Raw genomic sequence first — 18,120 nt, 5'->3', positions numbered from 1 at the left:
TGTCTTCTCGGGAACCAAAATCCCGCCTTCTGGCCAGCGGACCAATCACGCTGTGTCGTCTGTGATCGCTACATTTGTAGTTCAGCCAGGCTATTTTGGTCCCTGCTCCCAACGCTGAGATTTTTCTCACTTTCCTCTGGGTTTACACCTCTTTCAGCACTTAAAGGGTGACAGACAGCTTAGAGTTGGTTAACTGAGCTTTAAAGGTTAGACTTCTGACGCGGCTGGTGATTGATTAATGGATCCAGGTGTAAAAAGATGAAAGATGTTTAAAACTGAATCGGGTTTTTTCTTCCTTTAGTGGGTTGTATCTTTTTTCAGATGGGACAATGGAGCCTATTGCCTCATCAAGCAAAGAAGTCAAACCACAATAGGTTGGATTTCAGCAGTTTTTTCAGCCTCTGATAGATTCCAAGGATTATGCTTGGTGCTTTCATGTGTATTACTCATTAAACCGTCTCAAGATGAAATCCCTTCCTTGGTATCCAGACAGTACCTCCTAGACCAACTGTTCATTCATTCATTCATCCAGTGATTATCTATTGTGCCAGCTGCTGTTCCAAGTACTGTAGCAGATACAAAAATAAATATGACAGTCCTTGCTCCTTGGGAACACAATCTAGTGGGGAAAACATATCCACCAACAGGTACGAGGCACTGAGGTAGTTGCGATTAGAGTGCTAGAGAAGTAAGGCACTGCAGGGGTGAAGAGGGTGCCCGCTAGCTTGCCATGGAGAGTTGAGGGAGGTTTACCAAAGGAGGTGACATTTCAGCGAGACTTTAAGGGATGAGTTTGCTAACAAGCATAAAGAGAGAGTAGGCTTTGTTGGCAGCAGGAACAGCCTGGAAGTGTGAAAGGATAGGGAATGTTTTGGACTTGGTTTGACTGGAGTGTAGAAGACTTGCTTCAAAATCAGGAGCTTCTTACCAGAGAAGTTAGAGGGTTGCCTGGGTCACAGAGCAAGTGAATGGAAGAGACAGGGTTAAACAGTGGAAGTTGGAACTCTCTGGCCCCTAATTCACTGTCCTTAGCCTCCTACCCTGTAACACACACAACACACACACACACACACACACACACACACACACACACCCTGCAGATCCAATCTCAGTGCCCTCTTCTCTGGCTTAGAGCTCCCCGTCCCCCATTCCCCTCATGGGGGTCTGCCCCTGACCTCTAAGGATTATCCCCAGTGAACCTGGGAGGAAAGCAGAGCCTAGAGAAGGCTGATCCATTCTAATGTGTGGTCCTGATCTAGACATTTGCCTCGGACCTTAGATCCTAACTCCTGACGCTGCTGAAATAGACTCTGTTACCTTCATAATGGACCCTGATTGGCTTTGAGATGCTCCTTGCTTGAGTATCCCACAGCAAGGAGCTGGGTAAACCAAACTGCCCTTTACTGACTAGGAGCTACTTTCAATTCCCCAAAGTTTTAGAAGCCTGGAGTGAGTTTATGCCCCCAAATTCCCTGTTCCCTATCTCCTCCCATAAGTAGTAATGAGGGCAAAGGGGAGAAGATTCTTAAATTCCATACAAGCTTAGAGGTAGGTGCTCAAAAAAACACACAGTTGGCTGGTTTGTCAGAGGTATCTGTCCAAAGTTCCCCAGTCATTTCCCAAATGCCATAAATCATCTTAATTGGATTTTTAGAGTCCACAGATGGGAGGAATTGGATATTAGGTTTGTACCACACCTCTTTTTGGAACGGCCTAAGGCAGCCTACAGATTGAAACAATGTTTTTAAGTAAAATTTTTAAGGATGAAACATAACTTGGTGGTTGAAAAGATTAAAAAAGTGATAGCTACTTCCAAGCATCACCGTGCTCAACATTTACGCTATAAATCTGGCTGAAAGATTCCTGGAAGGAAAGCCATAGAAGAAAGCCATTGGGTTGCCCAGTGTGCATTTTCTGAAACCAGAAAGCACAGGCTCTCCTGTAGGGAAACCATTTTCCTCAAGCTAAAGCTCAATAGAAAGTGAATGTGGTTGGCCCTAGTAAAGCTGAGCGACAGGGTGAAAAGTGGGCAGTTCAAATCAGCAGTCATTTATCTGCAGGCAGTGCTCCCAGAGCCGTGTGAAAGATGTTCATGCCCATAGATCACCTAATAGCAAGTAGACTTGACCATGAGAGACGCACTGCCCTCCATAGGACCCAGAAGGACTGGCTCTTGGTCCAGGGGAAATGTGGGAGGGCAGTGACTAGATTTCAAAAGGCAGAGTCACAGACCCTGTTTTCCACCTCGATTTTACAAAAGATAGCAGCAGAAATACTGTCCCAAGGGATAACAAACTCAAATCGCTTTTGAGTGATTATGTTTCAGATGCATTTGTTCATTTCATCTTAACAATAATTTGTGGGAGAGGGTTATTGTTTACATTTTACTAATAAGGAAACTGAAGTTCAGTTTGCCCAAAGTCACACAGCTGGCAAGTGGTAAAGCCAGGATTCCATCTCAGGGCTGTGTGCCCCTTCCCCACCATAGCACCCTGTTTATTCACCTCAACAATTCTTCATCGAAGTTTCTGTAAAGAAAGAGAATGTAACATGCCATTCTGACTGTGAGGGGCTGAGGAATACAGTGCAGGGACTCGGTGCTTGGATGATGTAACTTAACCTGGGAGTAGAAGCTGGATCACCTAGATGGATGAATGGGCAACTTTTCAGTTGCCCTGTCCTGTCCATTTCCAGATGTTTTACTTGAGCTTTTTGGCTGATCCCAGGCCACGGTCAAGTCACAAGTGATTCTCTGTCATCTGTCCACTTTGTGAGCAGATAATTAATTGTATATCATCTCTCCCCACTTCCCTCCTTTCCCACCCTCTCTCATTGCCACACTCCTCCCCACCAAGTTCCACTGTCTTAAACACTGCTCAGAATGTGCCATGCTCCCCAGGCAATTGCACGTGTTGTATTCTTCAAGGCTCAGCTCAGATCCCATCTCCACCTGGAACCCTCCCCTGAGTTCTCCTTGCTCTTCCATGTGGATAAGGCACCTCACCTCTGTTCTCCCATGGAACCCTCTACGCACCCGATTTTTAGTGCTATATTTTCACGATGGGTTTACTTGTTGGTCTGTGAGCTCGTTATTCATCTCTGTATCCCCAGAGCCTGCAAGCGCCTAGCAGATATTCAGTGTCCGATAATGTTAGCTGAATGGACACAATAAATAGCTACCGTGTGTCAGGAACTTCCTGGGCACCAGATATAGAGAGACGAGTAAAACACAGACCCTACCCTTAAGGAGATCAGAGTCTGACACAGAAAGTAATAATTAGAGCCCAATATTATAAGACCTAAACTGTCTAAAACAGTGGATGTAGGGAGCAGAAAGAAAATAGCAGGGTGAGGAGTGAGGCAGGTTTTCCAGAGGGAATAATTTATGGACTGAACTTTCAAATAATGAAAGATTTTTGCCAAGAAGTACGCCAGGCAGAGGGGAAAGACATACAAAGGCATGAAAGAGAGTCAATGTTTGGGGAAGTGCAATAAGTATTGAAATCCTGTGCCAAAACTGAGAATGAAAAACATGTTTTAGATATCAAATGGGAAAGAGATAAGGTTGTTGCTCTCTTGTGGATTTTTTAAGACTTTATTATTCTGACTCTTTGTTTTTAATCAGTCAGATGGATTTCATCACAAGGCAGTAAAGATGTGATAGCCACCCTGGGTGAGATAAATAATCACTTATTTATAGTTTCTGGTCTTCCTCCTTCCAAAGATGGTTTGATTTAACTTGTCATAACAAACGCATCCACAATAAGACTGTTCATCGAGAAACAAGAAGCAAAACTATAGATGGGAAGCGGTAATATGGCTTCCTGAGTTCTTTTTTTCCTCATTAACTCACTCAGTGTTCAGGATAATCCTCTGAGGATGGGTGGCAGGTTCTGTGTGGATTCAAGACCAGCATGTAGGTGTGTTCCTTACAGGACATGCTTGCAGATTCCACAGATATATAGATGTGTTTTCCCCATTTTCCTCTGGTTAATTCAAGTTTTCATCCCCTCATGTTTGTTGATGAGAATAATCATCTTTACTTTTCTCTCCTTCAATTCATTGAGCATCTTTATCCTGGCTACCTTTGGATTCTCTTGCCCTTTTAAAGTTTTTCTCCTTTGTTTTTTTTAATGACTCCATTCATAAAACTTAGAAAACAGAAAAGCACAGAAAAAAGAAGTCCCCTATGATATTATAACAAAGGATATTCACATTAATTCTTTTCTTATTTAAAGAAAAATGTTGACATTATTTCAGACTTTCAGAAAAGTTTTTAAGAATAGGACAAAGAATTCCTGAATACATTTCACCCAGATTCCCCAACTCATTACACTTTATTACATTTACTTTCTCTCTCTACATATACATGTATATTTCCCTAAATCTATTTAAGAAAAAGTTGCAGACATCATGCACATTTATGTAAAATCTGAAATACTTCAGTGTGAATTTCCCCAAAACAAAGAATTCTCCTGCATGCCCAAACTATTATTTTTTAATATGTGCCCTTCCAGGCTTTTTTCTATGTATATATTTATGTATTTACATTTAAATGAAACAATACATTGTCTTGGGATTTTTTTGTTTGTTTATATTAATTTATAATAGGTTGCCTTTTTGGAGGGGTTAGCAATAAAGACTGTATATAATCTCATGCCAATGACTATCCCCCAACACGATTCTTTAGCAGACTGATGTTGGACACAATGGGTTCCTGGGTGGCACAGCATTTTAACAGGCCCCCTGCTTCACAGAATGAACTGTTCTTGTGCTCTTGTGTGCCTAGTCAGATGTCAGTGGAAACCACTGAATAAATGGTAAAGAGGCAAGGAGAGTACTAGAAAGCCTTGAATGCCATTTAACCTTTATTCTGTAGCCAGCAGAGATCCAACAAAAGGTTTATAGCAGAAGAGTAAGCCAACAAGACCTGTGTCTTCTGTAGATTTATTTGACAGTGTCTGCAGGAGGGAGTGAAGGAGGGAAAAATCAGAGCATGAGTCCATAAATCCCTTGGGTAAAATGATCCCTAGTTTCAAGGGCAAATCTCTGCCCAGGTAGAACAGAGCCTTCTCCAGCATAATGCACTCTTTTCTTTCCCGTGTCTTTCAGAACTGGTTAAAGTCCTATGGCTATCTGCTTCCCTATGACTCCCGGGCATCCACGTTGCACTCAGGGAAAGCCTTACAGTCCGCTGTCTCCACTATGCAGCAGTTTTACGGGATCCCAGTCACCGGTGTGCTGGATCAGACAACAATCGAGTAAGATTTGCATAGGACATTGTGCCTTTGAACTTTCCAGGCTTTCATTTGGGTTCATGTTTGTCATGGCCATGCCCATTCTACCTTCCTATCTTTTACTCCTGCAGTGTCACTCATCCTGGGTCCCCTTTCCTATGTGAGCTGGGGATGTGCTCTGCCACAAACTTGCTGTGTGACCTTGGACAAGATGCTAAACTCTTCTGGGCCTCAGTTTCCTTATCAGTACAATAAAGGGTTTGGTTATTAGATGGTCTTAAATCTCCTCTGACTCTAATAACCTGTAGGTCTGTGAATCAGACCTCTGGCATTCCCTGAGATGTGCGCATCTCTCTTGATACAGAGAATTCTTGAGTGATCACGCAAGTCCTGTTCCACTTTTCCCATTTATCAAACATCTGCTGAATGCATGCATGTGCCAGGTGCTGGGCTTGGGCCTATGATCCCTGTCCTCCAGAGGCTCATCATTTAGTGAAAAATACCAGCACCTAGCTACACTGGTCTAGAACTCAGAAGGAAATACTGAGTTCTATGGAGATACTTAGGAGGTAACACTAAATCAGCCAAACCACAAGGATGGTTTTACACTCAGGGAGAGTGTCAAGAGGAGGAAGAGAAGAGCGCTAGGCGTGGAACCCACACAGCAAGGGGAGAAGGACCAGCCTGAGAAGTGGAGGAAGCCTGGGTTGGTGACACCGTGGCAGGGATGGGGGATGGTCAGCAGCGTCAGCTGCAAGGTGGCCAAACAGGAGGCCAAAAGGGGTCTGCTGGGTTTAGTAACAAAGAGGCCATTGAAACCTCCATGGAAGCTGGCGGCAAAGTCAGACTGCAGTGGGGAGAAGGGAAGGTGAGAAGTGGGGTTGGCAAAAGTAAGGACATCTTTCAAGAAACTGAACAGTGAAGAGAAGGAAGAATAGATGGCAGCTAGAGAGGGATGAATTCTGGTTTGTTTTAAGATGGGAGAGAGTCGAGTATGTTTTTTGGCTTTTTTTTTTAAAGGAATAGCCATGAAAGTTATTAAAGCTGTTTATGAAAAACCATTACTGCCACAAAGGCATGGCCAAGAGCTGGAGCATTTCCCAAGGAGGTGGTGAGGGGTGGGACCTCGAGCTCGGGTGGAAAGAGACAGCAGGGCTGAGGAGGATGCGGGAAGTCAGCAGAGGACAGGAAATCCAGCCAATTGTGGGTCCCTTGGGTGAGTCACTCCTTGAGATGATCATCTCTCTGGGCCTCGGCTAGTTCATTTATAGAGGGGAGTGTTGGACTCTCAAATTCTAGTTTCCATTTTCTTAAGCTTCTAAGCTTTTAAAATTTGGTGAGTCTGGAGTATTACTATCCTAAAATTCTGTCCAAACATTTTCTACTCCTAAGATTGTCTGATTGTGAGATGGTGAAATTCTCAGATAATACATTTGACTGCTCCTACGATCTTGCGAGTACAGCGGACTTCTTGGCCCTGTGGCCTCACGAGCGAGCAGTTAAAGGGAGCCTGACCGCCTTTCAGCATGGAGGTGATTCTGTGCAGGCCTCGAGGCAGCGCATCCTGGGGCAGGACCACTGATGTCTCTGCTGAGGCACCACCTGGCCTTGGGTTTTGCTCTGTTCCAGAAAGCCCCAGGCCTGTTGGACAGGGTTCTGAGAGTGGCAGGTGGCGGCGAGAGGAGGAGGCAGAGGGATCATCTGAGGGAGGAGGGCGGCAGTTCCCACTCACCGTTCTGCCCCACCTCTTTGTAGGAAGGTGGGGGGATTGCAGGTTGGGAGGCATCGGAAGGAAGGTGCTCTTACCTCATCCCAGCCCTGAGTGGGGAGGAGTCTGGAACTTAGAGACCTAAGTTTCAACTCTAGCTCTGTGACCTTCAGCAGACACTGCCTCTCTCTGGGCCTGTTTCCTCCCTGGGGGCCCTTCCAGGTCCCGCTCAGCCTCACTGTAGCAGAGGTGGCTCCTAATTCTCTTCTTAGATACTATTAGTGAAAGGAAGCTAAATTAGCACTGTAATGCTTTCTCTTTTTTGGAGGGGAGTAATTAGGTTTATTTATTTGTTAATGGAGGTCCTGAGGATTGAACCCAGGTAGATTACTAGCACTTTAAAGTATTATTTTTGAGTGCCTACCTTGGGAAAGGTCACACATGAATCACTCATTCATTCATTCAACAAACATAGTTCCTCTAACCCAACTTTGTGCTAAGCATGGTAAAAGAACAGAACAGAAAAGAAAAGCCCCAGCTTTTGTTAGTTAAATTGCATTAATTAATAATTCATTCATCCGTTCAACAAAGTTCCAGTCCTGCCTCACTGTTGGTTATGTTTTGCAAGCTGCTCTATTTATCTGTGTATCTTCTCCTTTGTCTGTAAAATGAGAATCAATAATTTCTGATTACCTCACAGAGTTAATCAATTTTTTTTTAGAAAAAGAAAATGAATAGTGAACATTATAAATGTTTATACCAATGCATGTTATTATTACTAGTACGTCTTTTATTATTGATTTCTGAGTATGGACACTCTAGGCAATGTCGAGTGTACAAAAATGAGTAAGACTGGGTTAAGTCCCTCAAGGGGGCTTTTCATATTTGGTTAAAACAGTCTGTGTCTCTTTTTCTCTCTATTACCAAAGGCAACTGCTTTCAACCACTGCAGATGAGGTCAGCCTGTCTTCCCTCCCAGCAATCCCAGTCTACAGTTTAGTGAGTTGGTCATTAGGGTGGCATAGGGACATAAAATGCAAAGATGGCCCTTCCAATCAGCCAAGATCTTTTAAATCTCCTACCTGGCCCCTTTTTTATGCCCCCAGTGAAGTCCCAGGCTTACTGTTTCCTAATGCAACTTAACTTGACAACAGACAGTTATCAGGATTTACTTAATTCCAGGCACTGGGCTAGCTTCTAAGGACACAGTGATGAATATGACAGAGTTTCTGTGCTCAGAGAGGTCACCATTTATTAGAGGCAATAGACTAATAGATTTTAAATCATAATATAGTATAGGAAGTTCTGTGGATATAGTATAGGCTAATATAGTATAGGCTAAGTCCTACAGTTGTTCAGCCACTCTTTGAACACCTAGAGGGAAAGGGAATTTGTTGTCTTCCAAGCTATGCCTTTCTTTTTACAATGGGATAGTTCTCATTCATCCATTCATTCATTCAACAAATCATTCTCAAACACCTTCTGCGTCGGGCACTGTGCTGGCACTGGGGGTACAGGCAAGGTTCCTAACCTCATGGAGCTTAGAATCTGGTAAGAGAGACAAAGAATAAATAACAAGCTGAATATAATGTAATTTCAAGCAGTGATACACACTATGAAGAAAAATTAGGCAGAATAAACTGATAGAGGTGGGAGGGGAAGGCTATTTTAGATAGGGTGGGCAGGGAAGTTCTCTTGGAGAGGGTGACATCTGAGCAGAGATCTTAATGAAGTAAGGGAACCAACCAGGTGAAGAAGAGCATGGCAAGCCGAGGGCAAAACAAATGCAAAGACTCTGAAGTGGGATGATCAGAGTGTGTTCAAGGCACAGCAGGGAGGCCATTGTAGCTGGAGAAGCGTATGTGCAGGGAAGGAGGGTGAAGGTGTCCTCGGAAAGAAGACAGGGGCTAGATCACACAGGGGCCGTGGCCAAGGTGAGGGATTTGGATTTTATTCTAGGTCTTTGGGGAAATCATTGAAGGGTTTAAACCAGGGAGTGATGTGATCTCATTACATTTATGGAGCATTTTCACATATACTCACTCCTTTGAGGCTCCTCTCAATCTAAGAGCAGCAAGAACTATAATTCTTGTGTTGCAGATGCAGAAACTGAGGCTCATGTTGATTCAGTCACTTGCCTGGGCTCCTGTGATTAGTGGGAGCGCTGGAACGAGGAAGCCCATGTCTTCTGACTCCGTCTCTTACACAACAGCGCTTCTTCATATTCAATTATGAGTGAATGAACTGATGAATTGATCAGTCAATTGTGATCCTGGTGGGGACCCCATCAGAGCCAGGGACGCAGAGTCAAGGTTAAGCGAGCACATTGCCAGTCAGCCTGGGACTGGGGACTCTGCAGTGCCTTCCTAGAATGTCCAGTGACTACAGTATTTGTGTGTATGTGTGTCCTCTCTCTGCCCAGGTGGATGAAGAAACCCCGATGTGGTGTCCCTGATCACCCACATTTAAGCCGTAGGCGGAGAAACAAGCGCTATGCCCTGACGGGACAGAAGTGGAGGCAGAAACACATCACCTACAGGTATCTTGAATCCATCTCCTACTCCTTGGCTTTGGCTCCGTCCTCACTCTGTTTATTTCGGCCTGAGTTTCTGAGGTTCACACTGTAGGTGGGTCTGTGATCAGGGCCAGGTTCTGAGAGCTTATGACATTGTCCCGTCCCCACTGTAGCATCCACAGGCTGCTGGGTTTCCAACTTCAGGTTTATTTGGTCCTTAAGGGGCTCATGAGTTATGTTCTGTTTGGATTCCTATAGTTTTTAGCTGAAGAAAGTGGGGTATGGATGGTTCAGTAACTTTCACCTGGGATAAAGAACCACAGTTGAACTCAGCCTCCCTATCTCTGCTTGCCAAACCCCACTCCCTCCAATCTAGATCCCCTCCCCAATTAGCCTGATGGACTTCAACTGAGATGTCCAGCACAGAGTTCCTGTTGTTTCTTAAGGAGTGTAAAGAACTGGGAACTGAATTATGACAGTGTCATCCCTTGGCTGTCTAGGAAAACCAAGGGCAAAGCAGGATCAGACTCCACGTCAGACCAGTGACCAAGAGCAGGGAAGATGGAACCCATTGCAGCAGACACAGTCATCAGGACTCAGATGGGGTGGGGCAAGGGCCAGGCATGGGGCAGGCTCAGCTCAGCCCCGGCTGGCACCTCTCAAGTCTGATTCCACCTCAGCTGGATCCCCTGAGTTCAGGAGTAGGATCTAAGACAGAGATCCTTAGAGTTGAGCTAAGGGCTCTCCTGCTCACAAGCTGTAGGGACCAGAACAGGATTTTTTCCAGAAATCTGACAAGAGAAGGAAACTTAAGAAGAATCTGGGCTAGAAACCTAGATAGACTCTTAGAGTCTCCTGAAGAGGCCGACTGGATCAAGAGAAAGAAGAACTGGCTTTTAACCCATCTCTGACCTTAACTTCTATCACCCAGCCTCCCTGGGCTTCAGTTTCCTTAGCTATAAAAGAATGGGTGAATGAATAATCTTCGCCCCAGGTGTTCACAGGGCAGAGCAGCCAGGGTGGTGATGCTCCATTGTGGAGAACCATGCAGTCTAGACACAGTAACCTTAAAGAGTTAAATCTATAACTGATTCAATCAGTTGCCACCCTATACCAGCTTCTAGGTAGACAAACAGCAGTAGTTGGTGCCAAAGATTTTTTAAAGGGATGTTTCACTTAAACTCTCTACTGTTTAAATGTTTTTATAACTTTTATAAATGTATATATTTTATGTATTGGGAGAAAAACTTAAAATTTAGAAAATGCCATGCACCAACTTAATTTTTTTCTACAAATTCAACACAGACATTTTCAGAGATCAAATATAAACCACTGAGTAAGGGGCGGGGGTGGGGACCCAGAGCCTTGCCTACCCAGCCTCTTCTTTAATCCCTGGGGTACCTCAGCAGAATTTTAGGGTTCAAAATTTGAAGACCACTGGCCCCCACAGTCTCTGATGTTTATTCAGGTCTGCCAGTCTCTGGTCCTCCCTATTAATCCTTCTCTCTCTCACCAGCATTCACAACTACACCCCAAAGGTGGGTGAGCTAGATACACGGAAAGCCATTCGCCAGGCTTTTGATGTGTGGCAGAAGGTGACCCCGCTGACCTTTGAAGAGGTGCCATACCATGAAATCAAAAGTGACCGGAAGGAGGCAGACATCATGATCTTCTTTGCTTCTGGCTTCCATGGCGACAGCTCCCCGTTTGATGGAGAAGGGGGATTCCTGGCTCATGCCTACTTCCCTGGCCCAGGGATTGGTGGAGACACTCACTTTGACTCAGATGAGCCATGGACATTGGGAAATGCCAACCACGATGGTAAGGTTATGAGGGGCAGGGGGTCAGCTCTGCATTGCTTGGCTCTCAGGGACAGAAGCCCTGAGGGACAGTTTGGAGGATACCATGGCTGAGTTCCCTGATTTCTAGAGATTCTTGTCCAAGAACTAACAACCAAAGAGGGTGGAAACTGGGGTCTCTGATAATATTCAACATTTGATCCATCAGGGCCAGGGCCAGAAAGATGGGTCAGATCACTTAGTAAATTGTCTTGTTGGACTGAGTCAGGAGGAGGGGTTAGGCCATGAATAAGAAGATAAAGTAATGGATCAGAGGCTGGAGAAAAAGGTAAAAAAGGCATTAAAGCTGAAAGTGGGGTCTGCAAGTGGTAGGCTCTGGCCTGACTGATGAGGGCTTCAAAGGCCATTTTGTGGGAAGACATGACTGACCCTCTCCCTGTCAGCCTCACAGATGAATAACAGGCTTCATAATCACTCTAGCATCCTCTGTGCAGTAATAGTAACAATACTCTTCAGGTTGCGAGAGTTCCTCGTCAGTATTTACTCACGAGGCACTTGCTTAGTAAGTAGGCAAGTGTACATCATCAGGCCCATTTTTAAGATGAAGAGTTTGAGGCTCAAATAACATAGCTGGTAGGATGCAGTGCCGGGCCTCAAACCGTAGTTCAACCACCTGGCCTCGTGACTGGGGTGAGTCATTCACCTTGTGTCCTCATCTGTAAAATGAGGGGCTGGACTGGGTGATCTCTAAAGTTCCTTTCAACTCTAATATAATGTGATGCCCACGTTCAAACATTTTAAAAAGATGTGGTCTTTGCCCTCTGGAAGTCCAGAGTTGGGTGAAGAGACAGGTGTGTGCGTAAGTAACCCTGTCACAAGGCAGATGCACTGAAGGATGGAGCAGAAGTGCCAAGAAAATGCAGTAGGGCTTGAGAGGAGAGAGGGACAGAGGATTCCATCCGATTCTGTTTCAGAGAATAATACATTAGAATTTGTATGTTAATATTCTAAGGCCTATGTCAAGTGTTTTCCACATACTGTATAATATGTATATGTTATTATCACCCCCATTTTACAGATAGGTAAACTGAGGTATAGAGAAACATTAAGAAACCTACTAAGGTCCCATAGTTGGTGAATGGTGAAATAAGGCTTTGAACCTGGGCATTATGACTCCAGAGCCCATACTCTAAGCTACTATGCTGTTTCCATGGCTCTCAAACTGCAGGGCACGCCAGAATCACCTAGAAACCTTTTTAAAGAACAGAGATTCCAGGCTCTGGGCCCCTAACCTCTTGCTGTTCAGATTCTCTGGTACTGGGGTCAGGCCTGGGAATCTGCATGTGGTTGAATAAATTCCCCCAAGTGCTTCTGATATAGGCATTTCATTACCTTGAGAAACGCCATCTTAGTCCCCAGAGTTACCCTAATTGGCCTGATCATAAGAATCAACAGAGGTTCTTGTTATAAACATGGATTCCCAGACTCTTCCCCTGGAGATTCTAATTCTTCCGCTTAGGCAAGTTTGGGAAACACTGGGCCCACTTTTCCCTTGGTAAAGCGCCAGGCTGATAGCAGACTTGAAAGGCTGTTTCCAGAGGCTGTATCTGCTGTCTGTAGATAGGGACTGCCTCCTTGAGGACATTTCATATCTTTGCATGGATCAGTGATCTCGACTCCTGGCCTGTCAAAGGTTCAGGAGGTGATTTGGCTCAGCCTAGGCAAACATGAAACTGCTAAATTTCTCTTCGTTTCCCGCCCTCTTCTTTGGTCCTCTTTCCTATTCAGCCCCATTTCCTCTGCCTGGAATCCCTTCCCTTATGTCCTGGATGTGTTTCCTGGCTTTCTGAATGCCTGTTCTTTATCTCGTTCTTATTCTTGGATCAGTGTCAATGAATGGTGGTCTGTGCTAACTGATAAAAGTGTGAAGAGAAGAGAACCAACATTTTTGAGCCCCTGTTACGTGCCAGGCACTGTTAGCCGATAACAGCTATAGCCCTGAGAGAGATAAATGAATTATTAAAACGCTGTTGCCCAGAGAAGGCACTGGGAGGACACTCCTCCGCCCTGCCCTTCCCAGCTCTGGGCATGCATGTCCCACAACCACTCTGTGCTGGTGGAGACCTTGAGCCAGTCTCAAAATCCTGAAAACTTCTGGTGGCGTGTGTAGGAAGGAGCTGGCACCTGTGGAGGGGCCTCCTCTCATCTGTCCCACCCCATCCTGACAAATGACTGACAGTTGGATAGAAATTCCAAGATAGCGAATGTCTTCTTTGGACTAAAGTCAGGACTTTTCTCTGGAAAACCAAACAGGAACTATCTAGATGCAGCTTATAACCACAGCAAATAGACCCCTATGAAGTGGAATGCAGCCATTGCCCTAGGATGGATTTTGGAAGGAGAGGAAAGGAACCAAGAGTGATGGAGCACCTGCGTGTTATCTCTTTTAATTTCCACATAAACTCAACAAAGGAGAGAGTGCAGCCTCCTGGGAACTTTTTGTTTGTTGGCTTTCTTCTCTATTCTAAATTACAGAAAATTTCAAACTGACGAAAGTAGGGAGAATGATACTATGTAGCCCGCAGGCACCCATCACTCTGCTTCAACAACGATCAACATTACATCAGTCCTATTTCATCTACCCTCCCTCCTCCTTTACTTTTTGGTGATGTATTTTAAAAGAAAACCTCAGGCACAATATCATCTCACCTGTTAATACCTTAGTATATACGTCTAGCAGATTATTTTCAAAACAACCACAAAATCATTATCAAACTTGACAAAATTAACAATTATTTCTTATATTGAATACCCAGTTTGCATTCATTTTTCCAAATACCTCAAATACTTTTACAGTTGTTTGCCTGCATCAGGATCCAGACAGCATCTGTACATCATTCGTGGTTGACCTGCCTCTGAAGGTTTCATTTACAGAATCACCTTGCTTCTCTTTGCCCCCATAAATTTGTTGAAGAAACTGGGTCATCTGTCCTGAGTAGAGTCATTCAGGCTTGACTAGATTCAGGTTCACTTTTAACATGTCTCTCTTCCCCATACATCCTGAATTTCGGTCATTAGATCTACAGGCCTGACTGGATTCACTTTTTTGGCAAGAACGCTTCCTGGGTGGTGCTGGTCCTCCCTGTTGCATCACCTCAGGAAGCAGGTGTGATGTAGGCTGTCCCACTTTTAATGATGTTACGGTTGAGCAGTTGGTTCAAGCCTGTCAGCCTAACCCAACCACTGTAAAATTCACCTGGGGAGCTTTATTTTGAAAAGGTTGCCTGAGCTTGAACCCCAAATTCCTGAATCAGAATCTCCTCCACCTGGGTTTAAAAGGCTCTCCTGGTGGGGAGGGTATATAGCTCAGTGATAGAGTGCATGCTTATCATGCATGAGGTCCTGGTTTCAATCTCCAGTACCTCCATTAAAACAATAATTAAATAAACCTAATTACCTCCCCCCAAAAAATAAAAAATAAACCAAAAAAGAATAGATTTGAAGTAAAAAAGAGCATAAAAATAAAATAAAATATTGCCTTTTTTTTTTGAAAAATAAAAATAAAAGGCTCTTCTGGAGGACCACTAGAATGTAAAGCTGATTCTGATTCTCCACCACTTTGGATTCTGTGTGAAGGGTGATCTGACCCACCATACCTTTAAGCTGATTTGGGGGAGTCTTCCGGGCATCCTCTGTTCTCATCTCTTTCCAATGAGTCAAGCAGTGAAGTCAGCAGAATTCAATAAGCTCTGCTGGGGAAGGAGCCCAACCCTGGAACGGGAGAGACGGGAAGAGTCATCAAGACCAGCCCCTCACAGGGGAGAGTCCTCCTGCACTTACTTCAGTGACTCTTCCCCACCCTGGGAGCTTGACCGGGCTGGGTGACAAGGAAGGTAAAGTTCTGAGTGGTTAAAAAGTTCACAGTTAGTGAGTGGCAGAAGAATAGGGGGGGAAAGCCAAGGAACAAAAAATTCCCAGGAGGCTGCACTCTCCCCTTCGCTGAGTTTATGTGGAAATTAAACGAGACAATATGCAGGTGCTCAATCACTCTTGGTTCCTTTCCTCCCCTTCCAAAAGCCGTCCTAGGGCAGTGGCTGCATTCCAGTGCATAGGGGTTTATTGCTGTGGTTATGAGCTGCATCTGGATGGTTCATGCTTGGTTTTCCAGAGCAAAGTCCTGACTTTCGTCCAAAGAAGACATTAGCTAGCTCAAACCCAGGAATCTGAATTTTTAACAATCACTCCAGTTGGTGCTGCTGCAGATGGTCTAAAGACCATGCTTGGAAAAACACTGAACATTTGGCACTGTTCTGTTCAGGCTGTTGTCCCCTTACCTCATCAAGCACAGAGCTTTCCCTCAAGGAGTTCATAGTCCTGGGGCAGAAGGGAATGTGCTACTGGCTATGATGTAGGATGGAAAGTGGTCAGTGCCATAAAGATGGTTCATATATACTGCTGGGAGAGTGTAGAGGAGGAAGCACTCACTGCCAGTGGGGGGAATCAAGGAAGGCTTCCTCAAGGATGTGGCATTGAGCTGAACTTTGAAGGAATAAGGCTATTCCATGTGGACGGGGCGGCACTGACTAAAGAATAGAGGCAAAGGGAAATGCTGTAACCTTTTGGTGGGTTGCAGGAGTCAATGAGATGGGACTCACCAAAGATGAAGGTTATAAGAGAACGGAAGGAAGCAGAGACAAGGTACACTTAAGTAGCCAAGTAGACTGTTGGGTGCTTGCTAGGAGGCCCAAGGACTTGAGTTCCCAGCTCACAGGAACTCTCCCTATTGAGGATACTGGTCCTTCAGACACAGCTCATGACCCTGCTAGTTAACAGTGATAGTGATAGTTCTGTTCCTGGAGGCGGTATGAGTGCTTTACGTACCTTGCCTCATGAATCCTCGCCCCATCCTTATGATGAAGGTACCATTGGTCCCTTCGTTTTACAGAGGAAGAGATTTGAAATGCCACACTGCTAGGACATGGCAAAGCCAGGATTCATTGCAGTCTGGCTCTCAGGGACTGCACTTCTGACCACTCTGCTTCTCTGCCTCTCACCCTCTTGGAGAGTGAAGCCCCTAACAGCCTGCTGCCCATTAAGTAAGCACTGGGGTCTTCTCCATCCCTCTGCTTTTCCCTACAAGCTCCAGGGAGTTCTCCTGCCCCTCCCCTCTCCTTCCAGCTCCCTAGAGCAGCCCCTACTTGACAGATCTCTCAGGTTTCCGAGCAACAGATGCCACCTCTCCAGCTCTCTTCTGCCTTTTGGTCCCTGGACAAACCTACAGGCCCCTTTCCTTCAAGGGCTTACTCCTGTTCTCTGCAGATACCCAGGCACGGAGGTTAACAGAGTAATAGACACAGGCTGAAGACAAAGGCTTAGAGTCTCACCAGGAGCTCAGAGCCCTGCTTCCTAGTTCCCAGCTGAGTTCCCTGTGGATGGCCCCTGAAGAAGAGCCTGGTCAGGAGACAGAGGCCCAAACAGTTTGTCCCAGGTCGAAGGACAGTCCAGGAGCAGAGCCAGAACTGGACCCCAGGAAGCAGAGCTGCCTTCCGCTGGCCCTAGCAGTTGCCTTTGTTTGGGATGGAGCTCAAAGATGAGCTCACCCTTCCCCGCTGCCAGAGGGACCAGGCAGGAACTGGGGGAGGCCTGGTATCCTTGTGCCAGCTTGCCCTTCCCCAGCAGAAGGCCAGCCCCAGGCTCTTGGCCAACCTTGCGCTGATCTTGCCTATCCCCCCTTTGCCGAAGGTACCGGTGGTGTTAGCAGAGCAGGAGGCATGCATGTGTGTGACTGGGTCTGCCCTGTGGGCTCTTCCCCCTTCCCAAGACCTTAGCCAGGAAGGACAAACACAATCTCTAGCCTCACCTGACCCTCATGGGCCCTCAGCCGTGCTAGGGTAGGGCAGCTCTGCCAGTGACACTGGGGCCAGAGTGGGCACTAGGACTCCTGACCACCTCCTGGGCTCCTGGCAGCCTCCCCTGCACTTCAAGGTGGCAGGAATGGGCTGTGCTGTGCCTCGAGGCTGGGCTCTAGAGGCAGGGCTTAAGGGGCATTCAGATGCCAGAGGTCAAGGCAAGCAGGAGTCTATAACTGGACATACAGGGGTCAGGACTGCTGATTCAACAGCCTGTCCCACTCCCTGCCCCTCGCATTTCTTTCACAAAGCTGGTGCTACTTAATCCCCCTCGAGTCAGGCCTGGCCCTGTCCCAGGCCTGATCCAGAAGCTCAGGGGAGTGGGCTTTAAGAGGATCTGATTGCTGGAACTCCTGTGTCCTTATGCTTCCTTTCTGGGCAATGGGCTTGTTCCAGGCACCAAACTTCTGTCTTGTGCATGGTAACAACAGCTGCCATGCACTGTCCCACCCTTTACATGAATTATCTTATCCAATCCTCACACAACCCCATTGTACAGATGAGGAAATTGAGGCTGGGAGGGTAGACAGTGAATCTAGCCAGATTCACAAAGCTGGCGAGGGCAGAGCTGGAAATGAACAAGACCTGCCTGGCTCAGGGGTCCACGCTGATGACCACTACGCCGCGTTGCTGCCTCAGCTTCACACTCGGGATTATCCGTGGCCCACTTTCAGCCCCTGAACCTTGTTGTTTCCATTTGCATTTGAATCCCTGTGTTGATCTTGGCCGCGGTTCAGTTCTCTCAGGACTGAGATGCTGCACGACCAAGGCCACGCCTGCCCTGGGTCTCTGAAAATGACCTCAGCCTGCCGCCCCCTGGCTCCCCTCTGCTCGTCCCACTCCCTCCACCTTGGCACAGGCCCGCTTCATCTCTCACCTGGACCCCTCATACTGGCTTCCAAACTGACCCCACTGATGCCCCTGCCTCTGGTCTCATCACCCTCTAATCCTT

The 18,120-nt window shown here is 46.1% G+C and overlaps 1 protein-coding gene across 1 annotated transcript in view; it reads left to right on the top strand.

The window, feature by feature from the left end:
• Positions 1-18,120, top strand: part of MMP24 (matrix metallopeptidase 24) — a 42,196-nt gene that overhangs the window by 13,169 nt on the left and 10,907 nt on the right. The window contains exons 2-4 of the mRNA XM_064475739.1: positions 5,113-5,261; positions 9,368-9,484; positions 10,977-11,281. Of these exons, the coding sequence (XP_064331809.1) occupies positions 5,113-5,261; positions 9,368-9,484; positions 10,977-11,281 (571 nt within the window). The remainder of the gene's footprint in view (positions 1-5,112; positions 5,262-9,367; positions 9,485-10,976; positions 11,282-18,120) is intronic.

Source organism: Camelus dromedarius, chromosome 18 (assembly GCF_036321535.1).
Source record: "Camelus dromedarius isolate mCamDro1 chromosome 18, mCamDro1.pat, whole genome shotgun sequence".
Taxonomy (NCBI): domain Eukaryota; kingdom Metazoa; phylum Chordata; class Mammalia; order Artiodactyla; family Camelidae; genus Camelus; species Camelus dromedarius.
The sequence above is the reverse complement of the archived record's forward strand: the minus strand, read 5'-3'. Positions and strand labels throughout refer to the sequence as shown.